Source organism: Numida meleagris, chromosome 5 (genome assembly GCF_002078875.1).
Source record: "Numida meleagris isolate 19003 breed g44 Domestic line chromosome 5, NumMel1.0, whole genome shotgun sequence".
NCBI lineage: Eukaryota > Metazoa > Chordata > Aves > Galliformes > Numididae > Numida > Numida meleagris.
Window position 1 is genome coordinate 49,504,383 of NC_034413.1, and position 21,372 is coordinate 49,525,754.

General features: G+C 40.0%; 2 protein-coding genes across 4 annotated transcripts; one reads left to right on the top strand and one right to left on the bottom strand.

Moving 5' to 3' along the window:
* On the bottom strand, window positions 1,257–13,764 carry RBM45 (RNA binding motif protein 45). Of its 2 annotated transcripts, none has more exons than XM_021399731.1 (10): window positions 13,039–13,764; window positions 11,652–11,774; window positions 11,423–11,549; window positions 9,904–10,014; window positions 9,386–9,565; window positions 8,370–8,499; window positions 7,112–7,208; window positions 6,594–6,757; window positions 5,112–5,308; window positions 1,257–2,135 (listed from the first exon to the last, which is right to left on the bottom strand). In XM_021399731.1, the coding sequence occupies exons 1-9, from the start codon at window positions 13,747–13,749 to the stop codon at window positions 5,116–5,118; spliced, it is 1,836 nt and encodes a 611-aa protein (XP_021255406.1). In that variant the 5' UTR covers window positions 13,750–13,764; the 3' UTR covers window positions 1,257–2,135; window positions 5,112–5,115. The 2 variants fall into 2 exon arrangements, with proteins under 2 accessions (XP_021255406.1, XP_021255405.1); XM_021399730.1 differs by having other exon boundaries at window positions 6,594–6,760.
* On the top strand, window positions 13,649–18,375 carry LOC110400110 (cytochrome c, somatic-like). 2 transcript variants are annotated; one of them, XM_021399739.1, is made up of 3 exons: window positions 13,649–13,783; window positions 16,500–16,674; window positions 18,056–18,375. In XM_021399739.1, exons 1-3 carry the CDS (start codon window positions 13,748–13,750, stop codon window positions 18,202–18,204), a joined length of 360 nt encoding a protein of 119 aa, XP_021255414.1. In that variant the 5' UTR covers window positions 13,649–13,747; the 3' UTR covers window positions 18,205–18,375. The 2 variants fall into 2 exon arrangements, with proteins under 2 accessions (XP_021255414.1, XP_021255413.1); XM_021399738.1 differs by having other exon boundaries at window positions 13,695–13,816.

Genomic DNA, 21,372 nt, shown 5'->3' on the forward strand with positions numbered 1-21,372 from the left:
CTGGTGAGTCATCAAGGACTGCATCATAACACATCAAGGGAATAGAGAAGAGCAAAACGAGGTTTCTTAGGCAACCTTCCTTCTGCAAGTTCCTAATGTTTGCAGATTTGAATTCTAACATTCTTTTAACTTCAGAAATAACATTACTTTGTACTTTTTAAAATACGGTTTCTATCGCTTAAAATTTAAATTTCTGAACCAACAACAGCTCTCATTCTTACCTGCCATCTCTGAGGTAAAAATATTGGTACTCTATATATACTTTAAGAAGAAAAAAAGGTTTAACATGCCTGCACCTCGCATGACAGAACAACTCACTGAGCACTTTAAAATAATGCAGCATAGGAATTGTTTTGTACTGTCTGCAAATATTATTCTAATCACATTAATCTTGACAGTAGGTGCATTCACATTACACAACTAGAAGGCTAATCTAGAGGACTTCTCATTATAATGGCAGTATTTTGAGAAGGCTGACTGTAAAGCATCAAATGATAAAGCTGTATGTTTTGAGTAAGCATATTTTTCAATTAAAAATGCTCTATCAAACTCTTCTGCTTCTCACCTGCCCTCACCCCCCCCCCCCCAAGCTCCCCCTTCAAGCAACCCCCTGCCAGGGGAGTTGTTTTCATGGGTACATGCCTTTTGATACTGTGAAACGGCACAGAAAGGTTTTAAAAGGGTTTTGTCCTCAGCTCAGCTGGAGATATTTGCCAACTCCTTAATTCCTCCTTCTCTTTGAAGAACAAAGAAAACAAGAAAAGGAGATCATCTGCCACAGCTAAAGACATAACTCAAGAGACAAAAATGTCGATTAAAAGACACTGTGCTTCTGCACATTGACTGTTTGGATCGGGAAAGTTGGGGGCTTTGAGCACCATATGGGAGGCTGGAAAGGTTTCTTGTCAAGAACTAGTTGTCTCAGAAAGAGAAAGGGGGACTGAGAAGGCAGCGAAGACTCTGTAAAGGATAGAATGATACTAGACCTCAGAGAGACACATGGAAACAAGTACCAAGTTCTTCCCAGGAACATTAGTCACGGGACTATATTCTCACCCACCTGTGGGGTGGAGATTTTTTGGAACGACATCTTTCTGAAGGTGCTCAGAGACAGGAAGTTGTGGATGCTCAACTGTTTATCCCCATTTGAGAATCAAGGGATCAGCACTGGAGGAGTTGGAAGCCAGGTACATCAAAGAGCATGCTTGTACACCAGTGTGCATGCAGTTAGAATTTATCAGTTTTATCTGTAAACATTTAATAACCAACACATTTTTAATTCAACAAATAGCATTCAGGAAGTATTTGGTATTTGACAATTATCTCTGCAAATACTTATTCAAGTTCTTTGTTTACTCTTCAGCAACACTCAAATTCTCTTCATCCTGCTGAAAAACTGAATTGTTCAATTATCCAATTCTGTGTGTATTCATTGAAAGCTTTTTAAGAGAAGAAAGATGGGGAAGAAAAACATCCCCAGACTCTGTAATTTCTCTATAGTTACAACGACAGTACCTCAAGAAAATGATAAATGCAAGCAGCTCTGATAGCTTGACCCACTGTTAAATGTCCTTTGCACTGAACAGCATATAAAGCATAACGAATACTTTTGGCCCAAGTCAGTGAAATATTCAAGACTGTACTTGAATCACTTTCGTAAGTACAACTTTTCTATCAAATCTGACTTAATACTCTCAGATATGCTAGCAATTTTTGAAATAGTTCTTTCACTTTCATTTACTGCTCTACTTCAATGCAATTCTGACCACTGGAAATGCCTTCTATACAAAGTTATAATTTGAATCATTATCAATTAACCACGTCAAGCCACAAAAACCTGACTCCCATCACTGCAATTTCCATGTCTGAAGAACTTAATTTAGCACAGAAGATTTATTTCTGGAATACAAGATGACAGGATTCTACACGAACAACCACCAATATACAATTTTAAAATTGCTGGGTTCTTTTAAAACTGCATGTCCACACTTTTAAAAAACAGAAAGCACAATATCAACAAAGTAACAATTCAAAAGAAAGGGAAAAAAGAAAAAAAGATGTCACTGTCCCCAGGAACCATGTCTAGTCACGTTTCAGTCAGTCAGTCAGTCGAGGGTCATGTCATTATTTAGTTTCTGTAGAAAAAACACAAGTACAAAAATAGTATCAAAAAGCAACGTATCTATTTGTGTTACAACAGCATAAGTGATAAAGGCTTTTAACACATTCAGAAGAATAATAGTAAGTATGATACGTAGGAGCTTCTCTTTTTTTCTTTTTAAAGTACCTCTTTTTCAGAGCAGTGAGTGAAAGCCAGCAATTTTTCTGCAGTATACTGCTGATAAAAAAAATACTTGAGAAATTATTTTGGCATGTATTTCAACTATCACATAATTACTATTTTAAAATATTTTAGCACAGCAATAAGTCATTATAAGTACACATTAAACCTGAGCTTTTTTTTTTTTAAATTAATAAAAACAAATGTAAGTCAATTCAGGGATTTGTGTAAGAGGCATTTTATAAATTCTGAATTTTTGTTTTTAAACCTTTTCCATAACAGTAAGAAGGTTGCCAAGTATTCCTTTCAATTATCTCAGTAACCTTTACCAATAGCCAAACTTTTACTGAATTTGCAAGTCCAGCGCAATTGTTTTTATTCTTTTGACGTTAGTGGTATAATGATACTTCGAGGGTAAAACGACAATTTAGTTTTAGTAACCACAAAAGAAACTCAAAGTAAAAACAGGAGGGTAGAGCTAATATCTGATTTTTTCCCTCCCCCCCACATTAATACGGTGGTCAAAGTAGCTTTTGCAGCCAATGGAAGTCCACTGCTCTGGAGTGATAGCCAATACTTTCCACTCTGTACTCGCTCTTCTTTTTATATGTGGCACCTATGACAGACTCCTAACCATTCTTTGTATTGCAGTACAGTGTAAAATACTACCATAGTTTATTGACATTTTAAAGCAGAAAGCACTATCGCACGTTCAGTTTCAGGTTTTAAATATCCCAAGCCACAAAAATAAGTAGCGCTAGCCTGGAATCAAGGCACAATCCTAAATTATCTGTGCTTTGTATAGGAAAAATCATGCATTTTGCAAAGTCATCTGACAGATAATTACTATTAGAAAAAAAAAAAGCCTGTTTTATTTCTACTTCGTGATTATGCCTGGTATCACCTTCCTGCCACAGGATCCTATATACTTTCACTAAAAAAAAAGAAAAACACAAACCACTACTTATTACTGCTTACTTAAGCATATTTATAGATTAAGACTGGGCCATGCCTTCAGACTCAGTCCTTCCAAACTCAAGTCTTAGACTATAAATAATGTAGTCTAAAAAATAAATAAATAAAAATATAAATTTAAAAAGTAATATATACAAGTAATTATTTTGTCTGTTTTCTTATCATTCAGACTACAAGATAACCTTTATAACATGAACAGTAATACTGTCTCCAGTGCTAATGTTCCCTTCTACTGTAATCCAGGAATTCCTCATTAAACCCAAGAATTATCTCAGCTCTTAACTACTTCTTTACATAACAAACAGTTAATTATCTGCAAACTCTAAATCGCATTCAGTCACTACTTTCCAGAAAGCCAATTGTACAAGTAACAGGCAGTATCATCTTCACTCAGGACACAACTGCAACTTACAATTATTTTTGGAGAAATTAATGTTTTCTGAGGTTTATTACTAACTTTGGATGTTTATCGCATCTATACTTTTATAGTAAGAAGTAGTTTCCTTGCAATCGTGACAGAATTGGTTTTACATTACACTTTAAATCATAGTTTTCCCTGTAGTGACAGAAAGGTTTGGTCTTTTATCATTCAAAGTTAAAAAAAAATTACATTTAAGAAAAAAAACTTTGTAAATAAAGATAAAAACCATGGGTACAAGTTACATTCACCAGACCTGAACATTTTTTAAAGTTTCAGAAGAGTTTCAGCTCCAATTCCATGCAGAAAGATTTTTTTTTCCTAAGCTGTATATAAAGAATATTAAGACCTTTAGAAACCACTGCTTATCAAGAGAAACATAGAAGTCCCTAGGAAAAGAGGGAGAAGCATGCAGGTGAAGTCTTTTTTCGGCTCTGTAACTCCCAGGTCATGGAAAATAACTACACATAGAAGTGACAAGGTGTGAAACTTCTACGTAAAACACTGATGTGAAGAGAGTTAGGATTTGAAGTCATGTTTTTCGAGTGAGAAAGGGAGGGGGAAAAAAAAAAAAAGAAACTACAATCCTGTTTTTTTTCCTCCCAACAGTTGAAATATGGCCACTGAAATTATTCAGAACCATACTCTTCTTCTTTTGGTAATGGCCTGACTATTGAAAAAGAGTAATACATAAAGTTGAATCAAACCAATATTTTATAAGAACAAGTGAGTTTTGGTTCCTGAAGTCTGTAAAACCACCGTATATGAGCTCTGCCACTTTACTGGCCTGATCATTAACTAAAACATTTAAACTTACGATTTTAAACATACACCTCACCACACATTCTGCAGTACTTTCTTCACTATTCCAGCTACATCTGATTTTTGAGAGTCCAGAATACCCAAATTACCAAAGCCTTTTTGGTTTCACTTGGCAACATTCCCACAGCCATTTTATTTACCCCTTCCTTCATCTGTCCTTTTCAGGGCTAAACTCTGCATCCTTATCCAACACCACCACGCTCAGGGCATGTGTTTGTAATGAAAGACAGACACACACAAGCTGGTCTCAGTTACAACGTTTATTTTTCCAATACTCTTTTTTCAATTAGATCGGATACTTTTATGTACATAAAGTGCATGTTGCTATGAACATCCAAATTGCTGTTAATCAAAGTTCCATATTTGTAAAAATTTTACAAAAATAAAGATCTTTACTAAAATAAAAGTGTGTGTGTACATAAGCATATATACAGCCAAATATACACACCATACACACACACACGCACCTCATAAATTAAATCTATTTCTTGCTATCAACTAACTTGAAATTTAAGATTTATCATGACACTTACAACAAACTTCAAAACACTTTGTTTCCAACTATTTCAAATAGTTGAACTTCAGTGTAAGCAACCGCTCAGACTGGGTACTCACCTACTTAGTAGGTCCTCTGACGTTTGTTAGATTCTTCCGTGGGGGAGTCTGCCAACCTCACTTTAAGTCTGACACCATTCACAATCTTGCCGTGTAACGCAGTTATGGCCTCACTGGCACTTGCTCTGTCTGCAAATTTTGCATAGCCCACATTTTTTCCAGCCACAAGGTAAACTTTTATTAAATTTCCAAAACGACTGAAAAAAAAATATAAGAACAGCAACAAAAGAGAGAGTTCAGTGGTTTTGCTGAAGCACTGACACCTATTATGCTATCTCAACTATATGGAACTTGGTAGTTGCAAATTCTGTATTCTCACACATACAGTATATAATCTTGAAAACTTCTAGTTTTCATTCCCTTCTCTAGAACTCCACACAAGAATGGAAATAAGCCCAAGAGTCTGTATGCAATGTTTTCCATGGAATATTACAATAGAATCACAAGTATTAGTGATTCTAGAAGAATACATAAAGCTACTCTATTACATAGTCATACATAGTAAATACTAAACAAATAAACAGAAAACTCACCCACCCCCAAAAAATCACCAGACAATTACAGAAGTATCTGAGGCAACTCACTTGGACCTCATTTAAATGAACTTGTTCAGCTGTGATTCGTCTTTGAAAAGGCCTTGCTGAAATGACTCACAAAGCAAGAGCTAAAGACTCACAGAAAATCTAAATCCTCAGGAGATCCCTAGAGAGTTCCTTAGCAAGCTAGAAGTTAGTCTACTTCATTCATACTCAAGTTATACAAGTGTCAAAACTAGAAAACACAGCCTTCTTGTTCTCCAGTACCCTATTAAGAAAATCCAGTACATCAAAAGGAATGTTTTTAGAATTCTACCAGAAATGCATATTGTTTCATTTCCCATCCTTGCACTTTGAAAATATTTTGGCTTTCCAGATAACAAGCTACAAATGCCAGCTACCAGAAAAGGGAAATGTACTTTTCTTCAAGAGCATAGTAGAAATAAGCAAGCAAACCACTGGTGAACAGTTGAACTATGGATTTGATTTAAAGACTGTAAGAATTGTCCATTAAGACTTTGTTTCTCATATGAGAGTAGTGTGAAAGGACTGCTGGAACAGCATCAGTTAAGATGCAAACCATCAAAATATATCTGGAAAAAAACCTCCTTAAATTACTGTGGAAATTTATCAAAATACTTTCATTCCTTATGGTAATCTTGTGCAAGAGACAAATTAATTAAGCTAGAAGAACAGGGAGTACTACGTTTTTGGTTAAGTAACTTTTTAATGAGGCTAGGCATTTTACTTCTGGTTATGTTCATCATTATAAACCTAGTGTAATGGAATACCAATACAGACTTGTTTCAAAAGAAGCCATTATTTTTCTGGGGGGATGAGTTCCCGTGACAGCAACTTTTTTTTTTTTTTAAATATATAATTTTCAGCATTTATTTTAAGTACCCCATTGTTAGAAAAAAACACTTATCTGTATATGAAGCCTTACCAGAAAATATCTTCCAATGTAGTCACAGGTAAAGGATGAGGATGAAAAAGTATGAAAAGCCTTTCCTTCACCGAAGTGTCAGGTGGAACTTTTTTTTTGGGTGGTGGAAGCATAGCATCAGTTTGGGGCTGAAGTAACTGTGAGCCAGAGGTTCCTCCAAATGCCTGCTGAAACAGGAGAAAAAAAAAAAATCAGCTATAAATCGTTAGGGGAAAAAAAAATAGTATCATTTCATCTTGTTCACAATTTTTGTTCCTACTACAGGACGCAGATAGGCTCTAACAGTTAAATCAAATCTTAGTTGCTTTGTTTACTTTATTTCATTAAGCTGGATAACAAATCCAAATAAGGTGAGGGAATAAAAAAACCCGCACACATAAACCAGCCAGAGGTACTTCTTAAAGAGGTAGCATCTAAAGGTATTACAAAAGAAAGTGGGCAGTGCTCTTTACTGACACATCTGGAGTTTCTTAAATCAAAGAGTAAGACTATTGAAAGCATCAGTTACATTAACTTACAGGAGGAGTTCTATACTGCTGAACAACTGCGTTATTATTCCGCAACACTGAGGTCATATGTGCTGTTACCAGTTGTGTTGCCATTTTTCTGATGAGGCTGCAAGAAGTGATAGTAAACTGTTTAAAAGAAAGAACTACATTACAGTTAACTTCAGCAAGAGGAAAATAAAGATCTTCCTAGATGCACGTGAAGATTAAAAAAAATAAACTGCAAACTCAAGTAGATAACGGAAAAAAAATGAGGCTTGCATGATACTCTAAACTCGATCTGAAAGCATGCATGCTACCTGGAACTCATTGAAAACACTCATAATTCTACACAGAGAAACAAAACTCCCTTGCTTTTTCCCCAGTATTATAGTAAGAAAGAAAAATTAACAAGGATTCAATTCAGAAGTCAGAACATTATCACAGGAGTTCATTTCCAGCTCTCATTCTCCAGTATTCTTTCCTTTGTTCTGATGGGGGATAAGAAAAGCAACTGCACGTTTACACAGACTCACAGCCTATGCTTTAAGGCCACAAAATCATAGAAAGTATTGAAGAGCGAAAGAAAACATTTGCAAGAAGGATGGTTGCAATGACTTTTTTTTTTTTAAGCTTAGATCAGGCGTAACACTTCTGAAGCAAATTTCCCCATCATCTCTCTGTATTTTTTTTCATATCCCAGAACAGCTTTGATTTCTCAAACAGCTTAATTTCTTTCCTAAAGGAATCTAAAGTATTCACTACAGGAAAGCACGAAGGTTACTTCCACTTCTAACCAGAATTCAATCACAGGATCAGACTAGATATGGTTTAAGTAAAACCTGACAATCCCTACACCAATGCAGGAAATCAGATCCTCAGTTTTATTCTGACTGTGTATTTCACAAGGCTACTGCTTGCAGTAGTGCAAACACGGCCAAGAGATCAAGTAAGCAATATCTGCTTTTAATACAAATCCTCGAGAACACTCTGCAGCCACATCATACAGTACAGGGACCTTCAGCGATTCTTGCCAAAGTCAAGATTGTCTAATATATCTTACGGATATATATTTTAATCTTTCTTCAAATGAGTTTCAAGATATTCATTCTAAACTTCAGAAACATGAAATAAAAAAAACACACTTGAACACCTAGATTTCAAAAAAACATCTCCAAGCGTGAAACTAATTTAGTAACGTTACTGTTCCCTGTTATAGTTAAATAATAAATAATAATACTTCTGTTCTCCAGAACACAACTTACCAGTTTTCCTATGCATTGGTACTTACTCTGAACTATCATTCCCGTCTTCTAGAAAAATGACAGTTAATCTATTTCCAGGAGGATACTCAAACCCATGTAGCTTATACTTGGCATATATAGCTGATGCAGCAGTACTGTACTGAATCACAGCATACCCTACAAATACAACACACATGGTTCCAGTGCTATACAAGCAAATCTTAAGATACACTCATAAAAAGAAGTAGGATCAAACTATGCACTAGTCACGAATGCTACAATGCTAAGACTCTTTACCACACAGTACATTCCTTACTAGCAACATTAATAATATTTGTGAAATAAACTTCTGTGAAATTAACTAGTGACAGTTTGGCTGTGTTTGTATTCATTTGAGAAGCTGGAAATACAGCAACATAAGACATGTCTTCTTGCCTTACCCTCAGTTAGAGGGTTAAGATCATCTTAAAATGCAATTATTCCAACAGTAGTGAATATAGAGTACTGTAAAGTTACATTGCAACTCTGAATCATTTCCATTTCACACAGTGCAGTGCTCTTTCATGTTTTTTTCATCTGTAGCAAAACAAGAATACTGAAACCAAAACAACTCTTCCAATACAAAAGAAGTTTTGTTTTGGAATGATTTCATCACATTTACTCACGTCAGCTTCTACACACATACACACAGCTATTTCAAGATGAGAACTCAAATGATCTGTTTATAGGACATTCAAACTAGATGTCCAATTTTCAGTTTTTTTCCTTCCATTATGTCCAATGCTATTAACTTCACTTGGCCAAAATATTAATTCTCAGGGATTTGATTATGTCCTTCCTGAGATTCTATTAGCCTTAAATATAATTACTTCCATTTTTTTTTGGAAAGAAGGATTCAATCAAAATTGAATTTTTGGTCTTTTGCAATGATACCACCAACCATGGATACAATAAAAAACAATTATTTCTTGAAACTACTGTATTCTGCAATACAAATGAACTGAGGTACAATCAAGAAACATTCTCTTCATAGAAGAAGGAATACTTTCATAATTTTACTTACCATTATTAGTATGAGGATCTCGCTGAACATCACAATACTCTAGTCCTGGGACTAGATCGAAGAGGGCAAACAGCTGTTCTTGGATAAAAGGAAGTCGTGATACCACTGACAGACGTTTGGAGACTGACTCCTGAATTCTGTTCTCATTTTTTTCAAAGCTACAAAACTCTGGCTGAGCACCTCAAGAATCAACATAAAAATTAACAATCAAATTCAGTATACTGAGTATGCCTTCGATTCATACGTATTCTTCATTCACATTTTAGAAGTAATCTAAGTGAATTATATACCAAAAGAAATATGTATATTTCATGAATGCAGGTCTTGAAATAATCAGGCAACTAGACCAAAGCATGCCATAATAGTATGGAAGTGAAATGCCCAACTCATATCTAACTCAAACATCCAATCTACTAGTTGTCAAACTAGGCTTCCTTTAGACTCTCTTCTCCCAAACTGCGCTTAGATTGTGATATTACAAATAATTTTCAGTATAAAAAAAAAAACCTGTGACTTACAAAATGGAAATACATTTCCTCTTGGTTCTTGTCTTGCGTTATTGCTATAATATTCATGTTCAAAAGACTCGGGTGACTTATTTTTAGGTTCAGCCAAAATGGCCCGGTAGCCTGAAAGAAACCATCACAAAAACAGCAACACCTCAGCATACTTTACATATTTCTGAACAGATCTGCATTCTCCAAATATCACATTTAAAAACATTCTATTCAGAAAGCTACCAAATGCTGTCATTAAACATGTAACTTTTTCAAGTTGGCATAACCAACGATGCGGAAGTTCACTCGTGAATGGGTTGTATGTGGAATACGTTAAGTGCAAGCGAGCCTTCTTACTCTGAGGGTGACCAAGCATCAGAACCTAAAAAGTCTGGGACATATCCCTGTAAATATCCTATGAGATATTCAAAGCTGTGTAGAAGTGCTTTCAGACAAGACAAATTCCAGAAGTCCCTTCCAACCTCAACCATTCTGTGATATTTGGCAGGACTTGGGAGATGCTTCAGAGGCAATCAGCTGAACTTTCATAGAACTGTAGCAGCCACTCACAGATGTTTTGTGCCGATCTAGGTTCTGTTTATCAATAGTTTAGGTATTAACTTTTAGGCCATCTAATCCATTTCATTTTAAACTCAAATAAGAAAGGAAATAAAATTTAACTGCTAATAAATATCACTCATTTTTGTGAGTATTCTTGCATAGAGATAACATTTGTTCAGAACTTCTTATGATACACCAGACATATTACTTAAACAAAAATGAGCAAAAAACTCTCAAAACAAAAAGAAAAAACAATAATAAAAAACCTAAACCTACATGCTAAAGTGTTTAATATTTAGTAAGTGAAGGAGGTTGGACTGGAGAACTGCTGATACATTTCCCCCAAAGCCTCTCTTTCGCTGGCTGAGCAGGCCCAGTCCCCGAGCCCTCTCCTCATGGGTCATGCACGTTAGCAGCCCTCCACTGGACTTACTCCAATTTCTTAACAACTGTTTGGTACCAGGGCATAAGTGACAAATGGTTGACCATAAAGAGGACAAAGTCTTAGTTTCTGCAATATATTAATCCTGACATTAAACAGAGGGGGGAAAAAAAAGCATAAAAACACTTAATCTAATCTGAATTTGTTCTTAAGTAAACGTAATCACAACAGAATCCTTATGGATTATCAAGTACATTGGCATATATTTGATATATAATTTATATTTTATTAAAAACGTATTCCCAGAGATACCTGAAAATGAGGCTGTCTTGTGTATGAAATGTAAACGAGACTAATACTTATTTTAAGATAAACTATCAATTTCTAAACTCTTCTCACTGATCTTCCTTCTAGAGGCTGGTGATGCAAGAACATAATAGTATTACTAACATTCACATGATTTTTATTTGCAATAGAACTTATGTCTCAAGATGTGTTTACACCTTAAATAATTAACCTGCAAACAAAACTAAAGGTATATTAACGATGGTACACATTTATCATAAAAAATGTTAACGAGTTCAATTAGACTCTTACTTCGATCACACTCTTCAATTGCTCGGGCAGCTTGCGATGGTTTTAAGTACCTCACATAGCCCAAACCTTTACTTTCTCCAGTAGTCCTGTTTTTAATAATGCTGCAATATTCAATGTCTCCGTACATCTAGAACAATTAAGAAATGCATTAATTCACAATATTTGAAAATGCATTAAAGTGCCATGCTTTAAGCTAGTTTGAAATCCTTAGCAAACAGTGAATCAGCACCTTAAACTTCTCTCGCAGATCTTCCTCTGTATAGGTCTTTGGTATCATAACAAAGATTCGTGTAAGTTCCTCATCTTCAACATCTCGGTGGCTTCCAGAAGCTCTTGACTGTGCAATAAATACCTAACAAAAATTACATAAACATTAATTACTGGAGAAAGAGTCCTGCCTCGTACCAAGACAGTTTTTAAGCAAATCTTTGTATTTATCATTCACATTATATAAGATTTCCTAGTAAGAAAAAGAACATCTCCAATCACAGATGCACCTGCAACAAAAGACCTATAAGTACAGTACACCCAAAATGGTTTCTCAAGCAGGACAGAGAGCAGCACAGGTTCCCACTAGGGATAATGCAGCACAGCGAGGAATATTAAAGCTCAGTCCAGTAGCACTGCCAACGCCACAGACGGCATCTGATGCAGCAATAAATGCTTTACTGCAACAGGTCAGCCCCTGTACAGCAGTCTTAACAACAAGAATGAAAAAAGTGCACAAACTGAAACAAACAAATGGGGTGCTGGAGGGAATTGGCAGCTTCGGTTTACTTCTGCAGTTTACAGCTCAGTTAGGCTAAAGTCTGCAGGTAACACTCACTTAAGCATAGCTTTGGAAACCTGTAACTGAGAATATCTTAACTATCAAAACAAGTTTCACTCCAAAAGCACATGCTACAAGACATCCAGGCAAGAAAAAAAAAAACACCTTAAAAACAGAAGCAACCTTTAAAACAAGCTCCTTGTGCTAAAGCAGCAACTGGTTTCACAGAACTCTGGAACCAGTTTTTCTAATGGTCACATAGGGATAGTAAGGAATACAGCCTGGATCTCCTGACTTCTAATAGCAAGTTCTTCAGGAAAGATTTTGCTATGTGCTTATCTTTCCCTCACAATAAAGCACATGGAATTTTCTTTCAGTGTTCAAAGTCATTCATATTTTATCATTATTTGCAGAATATGGAAATGATTCAAGAGGCTGAAACCTACCATCTAGGTATTAAAGGATTAAAAAACTCAAAAAGCTTGTGCACAATACAAATACAGAACCCATGTAAAGCACTCCTGCAAAGACAGTTTTATTTATCCATGCCAATCCTGTTTAAAACACATAAAACCCGCTCCCTTAAAATATTTAACAGACATCAAACCTGCTAAGAAAACAATAATAAAAAAACAACCAGGACAGTTTTCAGGCACTGCATTTCCCCAAAGCCCGCGGCAGCTCTTATGACCACACGGGAACCTGGGTCAAGGACGGGACCTGGGCACCCGCAGGGCTGAGGCCCGGCGCGGCCCATCTCCACCGCCTCCCGAGCTGCGGCCCTCCCGCCATGCCGGGATGGATGCGGGCGGCCCGGCGGCTCCGGCCCGACCCGGCGCGGCGGTACCTTGATGGGCTTCGTGTCGGGAACCAAGCTGCGGCCGTGCATCTCCTCCATGGCCCGGCAGGCCTGCGAGCTGCGGGCGAACTTGATGAAGGCGATGCCGCGGGACTCGTTGGTGCGCTTGTCGCGCAGCAGCCAGATGTTCTGGATGTCCCCGAAGGGGGCGAAGCGCTCCCGGATCAGCGCCTCGCCCGCGTCCTTGCCCAGCACCACGAAGATGCGGCTGTTAGGCGGCTCGTCCAGGCACTCGGCCGACAGCCGGAATCCGCTGCTCTCCTCCATGGCGGGGCCGCCGCTCGGCTCGCGGGCCGCAGGGGAGCGCTGGTTCTGCTCGGGGCAGGGCGAAGTGCGACCGCCAGACTCCTTCCGCCGAGGAGACAACATGGCCGCACCCCGCCCCACGTCACGCCACGCCACGCCACGCCACGCCACGTCCCCGCGCAGGGGCCGCAGGGACAGCGCGTAACGCCCATCGCCCCCTGCTTCCCCAGACAGGAGGGCGTAGTGCTTAGTCCCGCCCCTCGGGTCTGCCACACGCCAATCAGAAGAGAAGGCGCGGAGTCCTCCTCCCCGCGATTGGACGCCTCTTCGTGACACCTGCCCAGCAGGCAGGGCTGAGGGCTGCGCGAGGAGGGAGGCAGACCAGGCAGGCCGACAGACCGGGCAGGCCGGCCAGGGGCTGGGGGCCCTGGGGCTCTGCTTCGCCTGGCTCATGCCGCCGGCTTACTGGCCTCCGCGAACCGCAGGTGTCGGTCTCTTTTCGCTCCCCGATAGGCGCCTGGTGCGGAAGCTTCTTCTGGAAAAGTCCTTCTTAGCCAAGGCTTGGCTAGCGTCTAGTGCGCATAGGAATACTGTGATTGCTTGGTCACTCAGCTGAAAGGCTAAAAATAAGAATAGGTTTCTCTGAAAGGAACGGCCTGAGTAGAACTCTTGTTTTGGGGTGTTCTTGGGGTGCTGTATCTTTTTCTGTTTTGTTTTTGGGTTATTTTGTATTGTTTGGTATTTTTTATTCAGGCTAGCTTTTTCTGCTAGTCAACACTGCAGATTGCATGCGGGAGGAAAAAGCACTTCAGTGTTTCTGGGTACTTGGTACCTGCTCAGCAGCTGTGTTATCCGTTAAACTTTAGCTGTTATTTTAGAAATGCATGAAGAAAACTGATGGACAAAGGAAGGGCAATTGGTGTCATCTACTTGGACTTGTGCAAGGCCTTTGACATGGTCCCACATCACATCCTTATCTCTAAAATGGAGAGATACGGATTTGAAGGCTGGACTGTTTGGTGGATAAAAAATTGGTTGGGTGGTTGCAGCCAGAGGGTTGTGCTCCATGGTTTTCTGTCCAAATGGAGGCTGGTGACGAATGGCATCCCCCAGGGGTCTGTTTTGGGACCAGTAGTCCTTAATATATTTATCATTGACATTTATGATGGGATTGAGTGCTCCCTCAGCATGTTTGCTGATGCCAGCAAGCTGAGTGGTGCAGCTGACACAATAGAAGGAAGGGATGCCATCCAGAGGAACCTGGACAGGCTTGAGAAGTGTGCACACAGGAACCTAATGAGGTTCAACAAGGCCAAGTGCAAGGTGTTGCCTTGGGTGGGGGCAATCCCAGATATATGTACAGACTGGGAGAAGAACTCAGAGCTCCTGCCCAGTACTTTTTTGGGGAAGAAACATTACATCAGACGATAATTTTTTAAAAGGCTAACTTTTACTGAGATAAATGGCAAAACCCTGATGCAGTAGTGGTAGTAGAAGACTGTTTTTAAAGATGCTTTCTAGACTATAAATAAATAAATAACGGTAGAACTGAATGTTGAAAAGTAAACCAATATTGCTCTGTACACCAAACAGCACATCAGGAAGAACAGCTATCTTCTTGGCTAAATATGAAGAATCCACAGCTCCCTTTTATGTCCATACTTTAGTGAACTTATGTCATGGGGTGATCTGATAACATCGATTCTGCATCTTTGAATGCTGTACTTGAACATTTCCCAGTTGGCATGCCATCATCAATACAATTCTAAGTTATCTTGAATACAGCAAAACATTGTTCCATTGTTGCTTTATGAGAATTCAGGTAGCTTGCTTCTAATTGCATTATTTAGAAGTTTTATTGATTGCATTCTCAAATGCCCTATTACTTCAACTGTATATTTACACTGATTAGACCTTGTATTTTTCAGACCCTTCTGGTATTGCTTTAACAAGCCATTCTTTTAAATGCTTCTATTTGGATTTTTTTTTTGAAAAGGTGATACAATACATTTTGTATTGGTGTACAAAAGTGTCCATTCTGGTAAAGACTGAGTTCCTGTAAAATAACACATTAGAATTGCGGTGTGGATGTTGCTGGGTTTTTTTTTTGTTTTTTTTTTTTTTTTAGTTTGGTTTGTTTTTGTTCTTTATCATCTTTCCTTGTCCAACCCTCTGATTTCAAACATGTAGTACATGAATATGTAGCTATTATTTACTGGAGCATATTTACAGTAACATATTTGTGAAAACAGTCTTCAACATGTTCTGCATTTTTTTATTACAATATTTTCCTGTCTAACATATATTTTCAGGATATTGCTGTATTTGAATCTCAAGAGAATTCTTTATATTGTTTAACTGAAGACATGCTTATATTTACACTGTTGTAATTGCATAGTTTTAATAAATCTTAATGAAACAAGATATGTATGTATTCCTAAGTGAAAGGGAAGCAATTAAAAACATAACAATTTTTCATTTTCCTGAACTGGAAAAGCTATTTTGATGTCAGATTAGAGGACGTTTGCTGATTTTTGAAAAGTCCTTCTATATAAATGATCATAGATGATAACATGTAATCAATAAACATTACAGTTATTCATCAAATATTTTTTGGCTATTTTCACGTGTTTGTTGTTTTAGAAAACGTGAAGCTTTGCATTTCTCTGTAGCTTTGTTTCTATGAGGTCAGGGTGAGGTGCTCCTAGAAGTTTTGTTTCTGGCTAGGAACAATCCGTCACATCTCTACTGTGGTGGCAGCTTCCTTCCTGCTCTCAAAAATTTGACAAGATAGATTGGAGCGAGGGGCTGGAGTAAGGGATATTTTGGATATGTCATAGGAGTTGAAATCTACAGTACATGGAGACATTCAAAGTTGCACTGTGTCCCACAGGGAAATCTGGAGATGTTTTAAATAACTCTTAAATAAATAACCTTTACTCTACCACGGAAGTAACTGTAAGAGAAACTATGTAGCTCAAAGCTACCTTGACCTCCAGAGATGTGACCATCAACAACCAGATCACATAAGAAATTGTGCACCTTAACAAGTCCAGGTCAAGATTTCTTTAGTTTGAGACGTTATTTTGTATTACTGTGCAAGACAAAATTTTCTAAAACTGTAGAAGATAATAAATGTTGCCAATAACAGTGAACTACTTCTCTATAATGTCATTCTATTTTTATTATTATTTTTTACATAGATCAAAATGGGTGATGTTGAAAAAGGCAAGAAGATCTTTATTCAGAAATGTTTTCAGTGCCATACAGTTGAAAAAGGTGGAAAGCACAAGACAGGACCAAATCTTTGGGGTTTATTTGGCCGCAGAACAGGACAAGCTGCAGGATTTTCCTACTCAGAGGCAAACAAGAAGAAAGGTAAAATTAGCATGACGTGAGGTGCAGTGCTGGATGGAACATATATGGGAAAAGAAAAAAAAACAACACATTTTCCTTAGAGGTAATGTAGTGAGGCTCATTCCCAATGAGATGCTCCCGTAGCTATCCACTTTGCATAAATATGGAATGAATCTGAACTGTAGTTTCAGAAGCAAAATTACTCAGCCCATAAATTAAAAAGAAATTTTAACAATACTTATCATGCCATGTCAGCATACACACAGCTTTCCCAGAACCGTGCAGTATCAATGGGAAAATCTTCGTTTCTGTTGAGAGCCCTTCTGGATTTTGTTTGCTCGTCACTACCCTCTACTGGCCTTGTGGTGTGCTGCACTTGTTGTACTCAGCAATACTTTACTAAATACCATCCCCTACTAGTAAGCAATGACTCGCCTTGTGTATTTTAGTGCAGCCTTGAAAGGCAACATAACACCTACAAATGGAAGATAAGTCTGTTTATTCCTTTTCAGGTTTTCATTTCTAATGGATATTATTTTAACCTAAACTATATCCAAGTCAAACTATTAATTACAAGTACAGTTCTATGGGTTTTTTTCTTTTTTTTTTTTTTCAGGTAACTGGGTGTTTTAGGAACTGTTGATTTTTTTTAATTTTCCTGTGGTTTCTGGGATATGTTTTTTTGATATTTGCTTTATAATGGGACTTCCTTCATATAAAATATCATAGACTTCAGCACGTATTAACTTACTGAAAATTTAGTGAATGAATAATACGAATGTTAGTGCAAAATTTTAAAAAACCAACAAAATGGTATCTTAAGTCGATTGTACTTGTACTTCAACATGTCATTATCATTAGGTACTTCAGTAGCCTTCTGTACAACAGCTGGCTTCTGTTGACAGGCAGAATTTAGCAGGGTTGAAAGGAAACGACAATGCTTTTTCAAACTCTCGTGCAGTAATCCAGGAAGTGGACACTGATAACTTTTTCTAAGGTCCTTTTGCAGAGCACAGCTTTGATTAATTTAATGTCAATCTGTATATGCTCATTTTCAGTAGCTGAATGAAATTACAGTTGAATCTTCTAGATACTGGAATCAAAAGATATTTACATAGTTCAAAAGCACTGTGTTGTCTGTGTGAACTGGCACAAAGAACTGCAGCTGTTGATGATGCAAAAAAGGATTTATGTTTGAGTTACTGAAGTGATTCAAAGATGATGCATACTTTCTGCGTCTTACATTATGCATCACTCGTGTTCAAATTCCTCTTGGGTTGTGGGCGCATTATGCTCAGGAGCACTACCACACCTTAGACTTGAGACTCTTGTAACTGTCAGAAATATAGTGTTGGACTAGCCTTGCACTTTGCTATGTTTTATTATTATTATTATTTTTTAGGAGTTACCTGGAGTGAGAGTACACTGATGGAGTATTTGGAAAACCCTAAGAAGTACATTCCTGGTACAAAAATGATTTTTGCTGGAATTAAAAAACAGAATGAAAGAGCTGATCTTATTGCATACTTGAAAAAAGCAACTTCTTCATGAAACATTGCTGCAGCAGCTGTAATGATAATGAAAAAATGTTTTGAATTTTAATGAGCTGCTATGTCAAGTTTTAGTATTTTGATGTTTATTGTTCATTAGGGCCTTAAAATCAAATAAAAGTATGGTTCGACATGCTGCATCCTAATAAACAACATCAAGAGGTGAGCATTAGTTATATTCTGTCATGTATTTCATACATCTTTATGGAGTACACCACAGAAAACTTTGTTCTTTTCCCTAAGCAGACCTGAGAGCCCAATTCAGCAAGTGGTTATTCAAAGACCCACTGAAACTGTTGTTATTTGGTTACAGCTAAGTAAATAGGAAGGTCCCTATATTAGGTTGGACACCTAAATAAAGTTTTTCTCTTGGAGAATTTTTCTTCTTGCTCTTAGTGTTCCTTCATGTACTAAAACAGCGTAAGAATCTACCAGTCATCTTTCAGAGTTGTGGATTTTTTCTCCTCTTGATGCTAATATATTAAAGTTTCCTCTAACACATAGAATGATGGAGGGCTGACTAGCTCTGACAACTGAGATTATTAACAGTATTTTCACAAACAGTAGACTGTTGATGAAGGTGATTACACTCCTCCTAAAACCTCATGAATTCTCCTTTACCACTTGAATTGAGACTTACAGTTTAATTATCTGTTCACAGAAATGATTTACAAATGATTAAAATGTATTCCACTCAAGCAAGGTTTCCTTATGTCATCACAAAAAGGAGCATTAGTACAACTAATTTGCTGTCATGTCTGTTCCCAGGTACTCATCGGTATTGTTCCAATGCTTGCCAACTAGGGGTTTCAATTAATTGTCTTAAAGAGCTCCAGAGCGGTGAATTCTGTATTTAACAAAGGCAGTAAGTGAAAGTGGGATAAAACATTCTATGACACAAGTGAATGAGTACCTGCTTTATTTTTCTCGTGTCCTGTAGCTATAAGATACATTCCACTTTCAAGTTTAATATTTAGGACTTGTTCTGTTGACTGCTTATAGACAATTAGAGTAAAGCACTTGCCTGAATGACAAAAGCTTCCTCAGGTGCTTTCCTCAGTTGCGTTTTGAAGAGTGCTATGTCCCTGCTTTTCTCAATAGAGACACAGACTGCCCTAGAAATGCACTGACACTTCTGCTTGTCATTCTGTTATAGCATCTGCATGCTTTGTACCTTAGGAGACCAGGCTACAAAGCTGCCATGCTGTCCGAGTTGGCATCGTGCATCCGCACCATCAGTGCACCACACACAAGATGCACCAGCTGTATGCTGCCTGTAGCTCACCACAGCGTACCTGTACAACTATGGTAGCGCACAACAAAACCATGGAGCTGACGAAATCCATTTGCCTTTTTGTCTCTCCCAAGAAAAGCTGTAGCTAATCTTATCTCAGGCCCACACATGAAGCTGCAGCCTAGAGTGTGGTGTGCTTGGTGTACTCATGCTGCAAACAGAGGCATCCTCTGACGTGCACCAGGACGCAGGCAAACCCAAGTCCCCTCCTAACATCCACTGAAACATCAGGCCAGGCTTCTACGGCGGGCTTTACTGCAACAATTCACAGAGTAGCCTCTATGAAGAGATAAGGGGAAAGTTTTATGTCTAAACTTACAGAAACACTACATTGCTTTATGTATCTACACACAGAACTGCTGCACAGTACCCGTTTTGTATTAAAGCACTAGCGTGAGTGCTACTACATTGAGATGGCAAAAAAAAAAAAAATGTTTACATACAATTATTTCAACCGTACGGAGATGCCTAAAGAGCCTTTACTGAGAGATCGAGGTGCGTGCCTGCCAGGCGCTCAGCAGCTTCAGCTGTTTCTTTGCGCAGGCGGCATGTTCGTGCCAGCGCTGCAAAAGTAAATGCCAGCAGAAAGGCCAGGCAGCAATCGGCGGGCGAGCAGGTGCCCTCCGAGGGCGATGCTTACGTAGCGGCCGCGGGCGGCGAGGCCGGCACCTCGGCCGTGTCCTCCTCCCATGCAGTGACACTGGGTGCCGGAGGCTGAGGGGCGGCGATCCCTGCGCTCCCCATCCCTGACAGCGTGCCAGCGGCGGGCCGAGGCGCGGGCAGCTCGGAGAAGCTCACTCGCAGCGCGTCGCCCCGCGGCTCCGCAGCCGGGCTCCTCCGGGCAGCCGGGGCGCGGCTCAGCTCCCCTTTCCCGCCCCGGCAGCCCGCGCCTGCGCGCCCCTCTGCCGCCCCATTGAGGAGCGGAGGCAGCGGCGGTTTCTCAATGGAGCGCCGGCCTCCTGCCGCAGCCGCCCCGTGCGGATGGGGGGAGCCGCGGCGGAGCGGGGCCCACCGAGGGGCGCGGAGCCCCGGCGGCTCGGGGCCGCCGTGAGGCGGGCGGCGAGCTCCTTTGTCTGCCCCTCCCCGAGCGGTCTCCGGGCCGCGGTGCCCGCAGCGCTCGCCCGACTTCTCGCTGCGCGCGGTTGCGGCGGAGAGCCCCGAGTGTCCCCGCGAGCCCCGCTGCGGAGGGTGTCCGGGCTGCGCGCCGCATCGACCGCCGTAGGGACGGGGGCTCCGGCGGCCGGGAATCTCCTCTGACCGCGGATTTGCCCATGTTTTCCCAGCCAGCCCAACTCCCATTCATGAATTTCTGAAGCCGCCTTCATTCAGTCTTTACCTAGCGCATGAAAGACATTTTTCACGTGTTAGGCTCCATGACTCCGTGTTGGTTTTTTTTCAGTCGCTTTTGCGTAGGCATCGATGGAGCGCTGAAACGTGCTCCACGTGCGCACGGGAATAACCCCGCTCCGCCTGCCTCCGTGGATGCGGCGCTGGCCGAGGGCCCGGCCCCGGCGGAGGGCGGTATCCCCGCTGGGAGCCCCGGGAGGCGGCGGCTCCGTGGCGGACCCCCGACTCAGCGCCGGACCAGCGGAGCACGGACGGGCACCGCACGGGGAGGTGCAGGCGCCTCCGCTCGAGGACCCAAGAATTCACTGGGTCTTTCTGAACGGGCTCCGTTCGTTCCGTTTGTCCCCTGAAGTGCTCAAGCCTGGCAGATGATGCTATGAATTAACCCGCTCCGACAGCAACGCTCGCGCTACCTCTCCCCGCAGCGGCCGGCTGCCCCTTCCCCGCACACGCGAGGAAGACAAAAGGACCCCTCCCCGCCCCGAAATCCCCGAGCGCGGCGCGCGTTCCCCTCACCTTGGGCCCTCC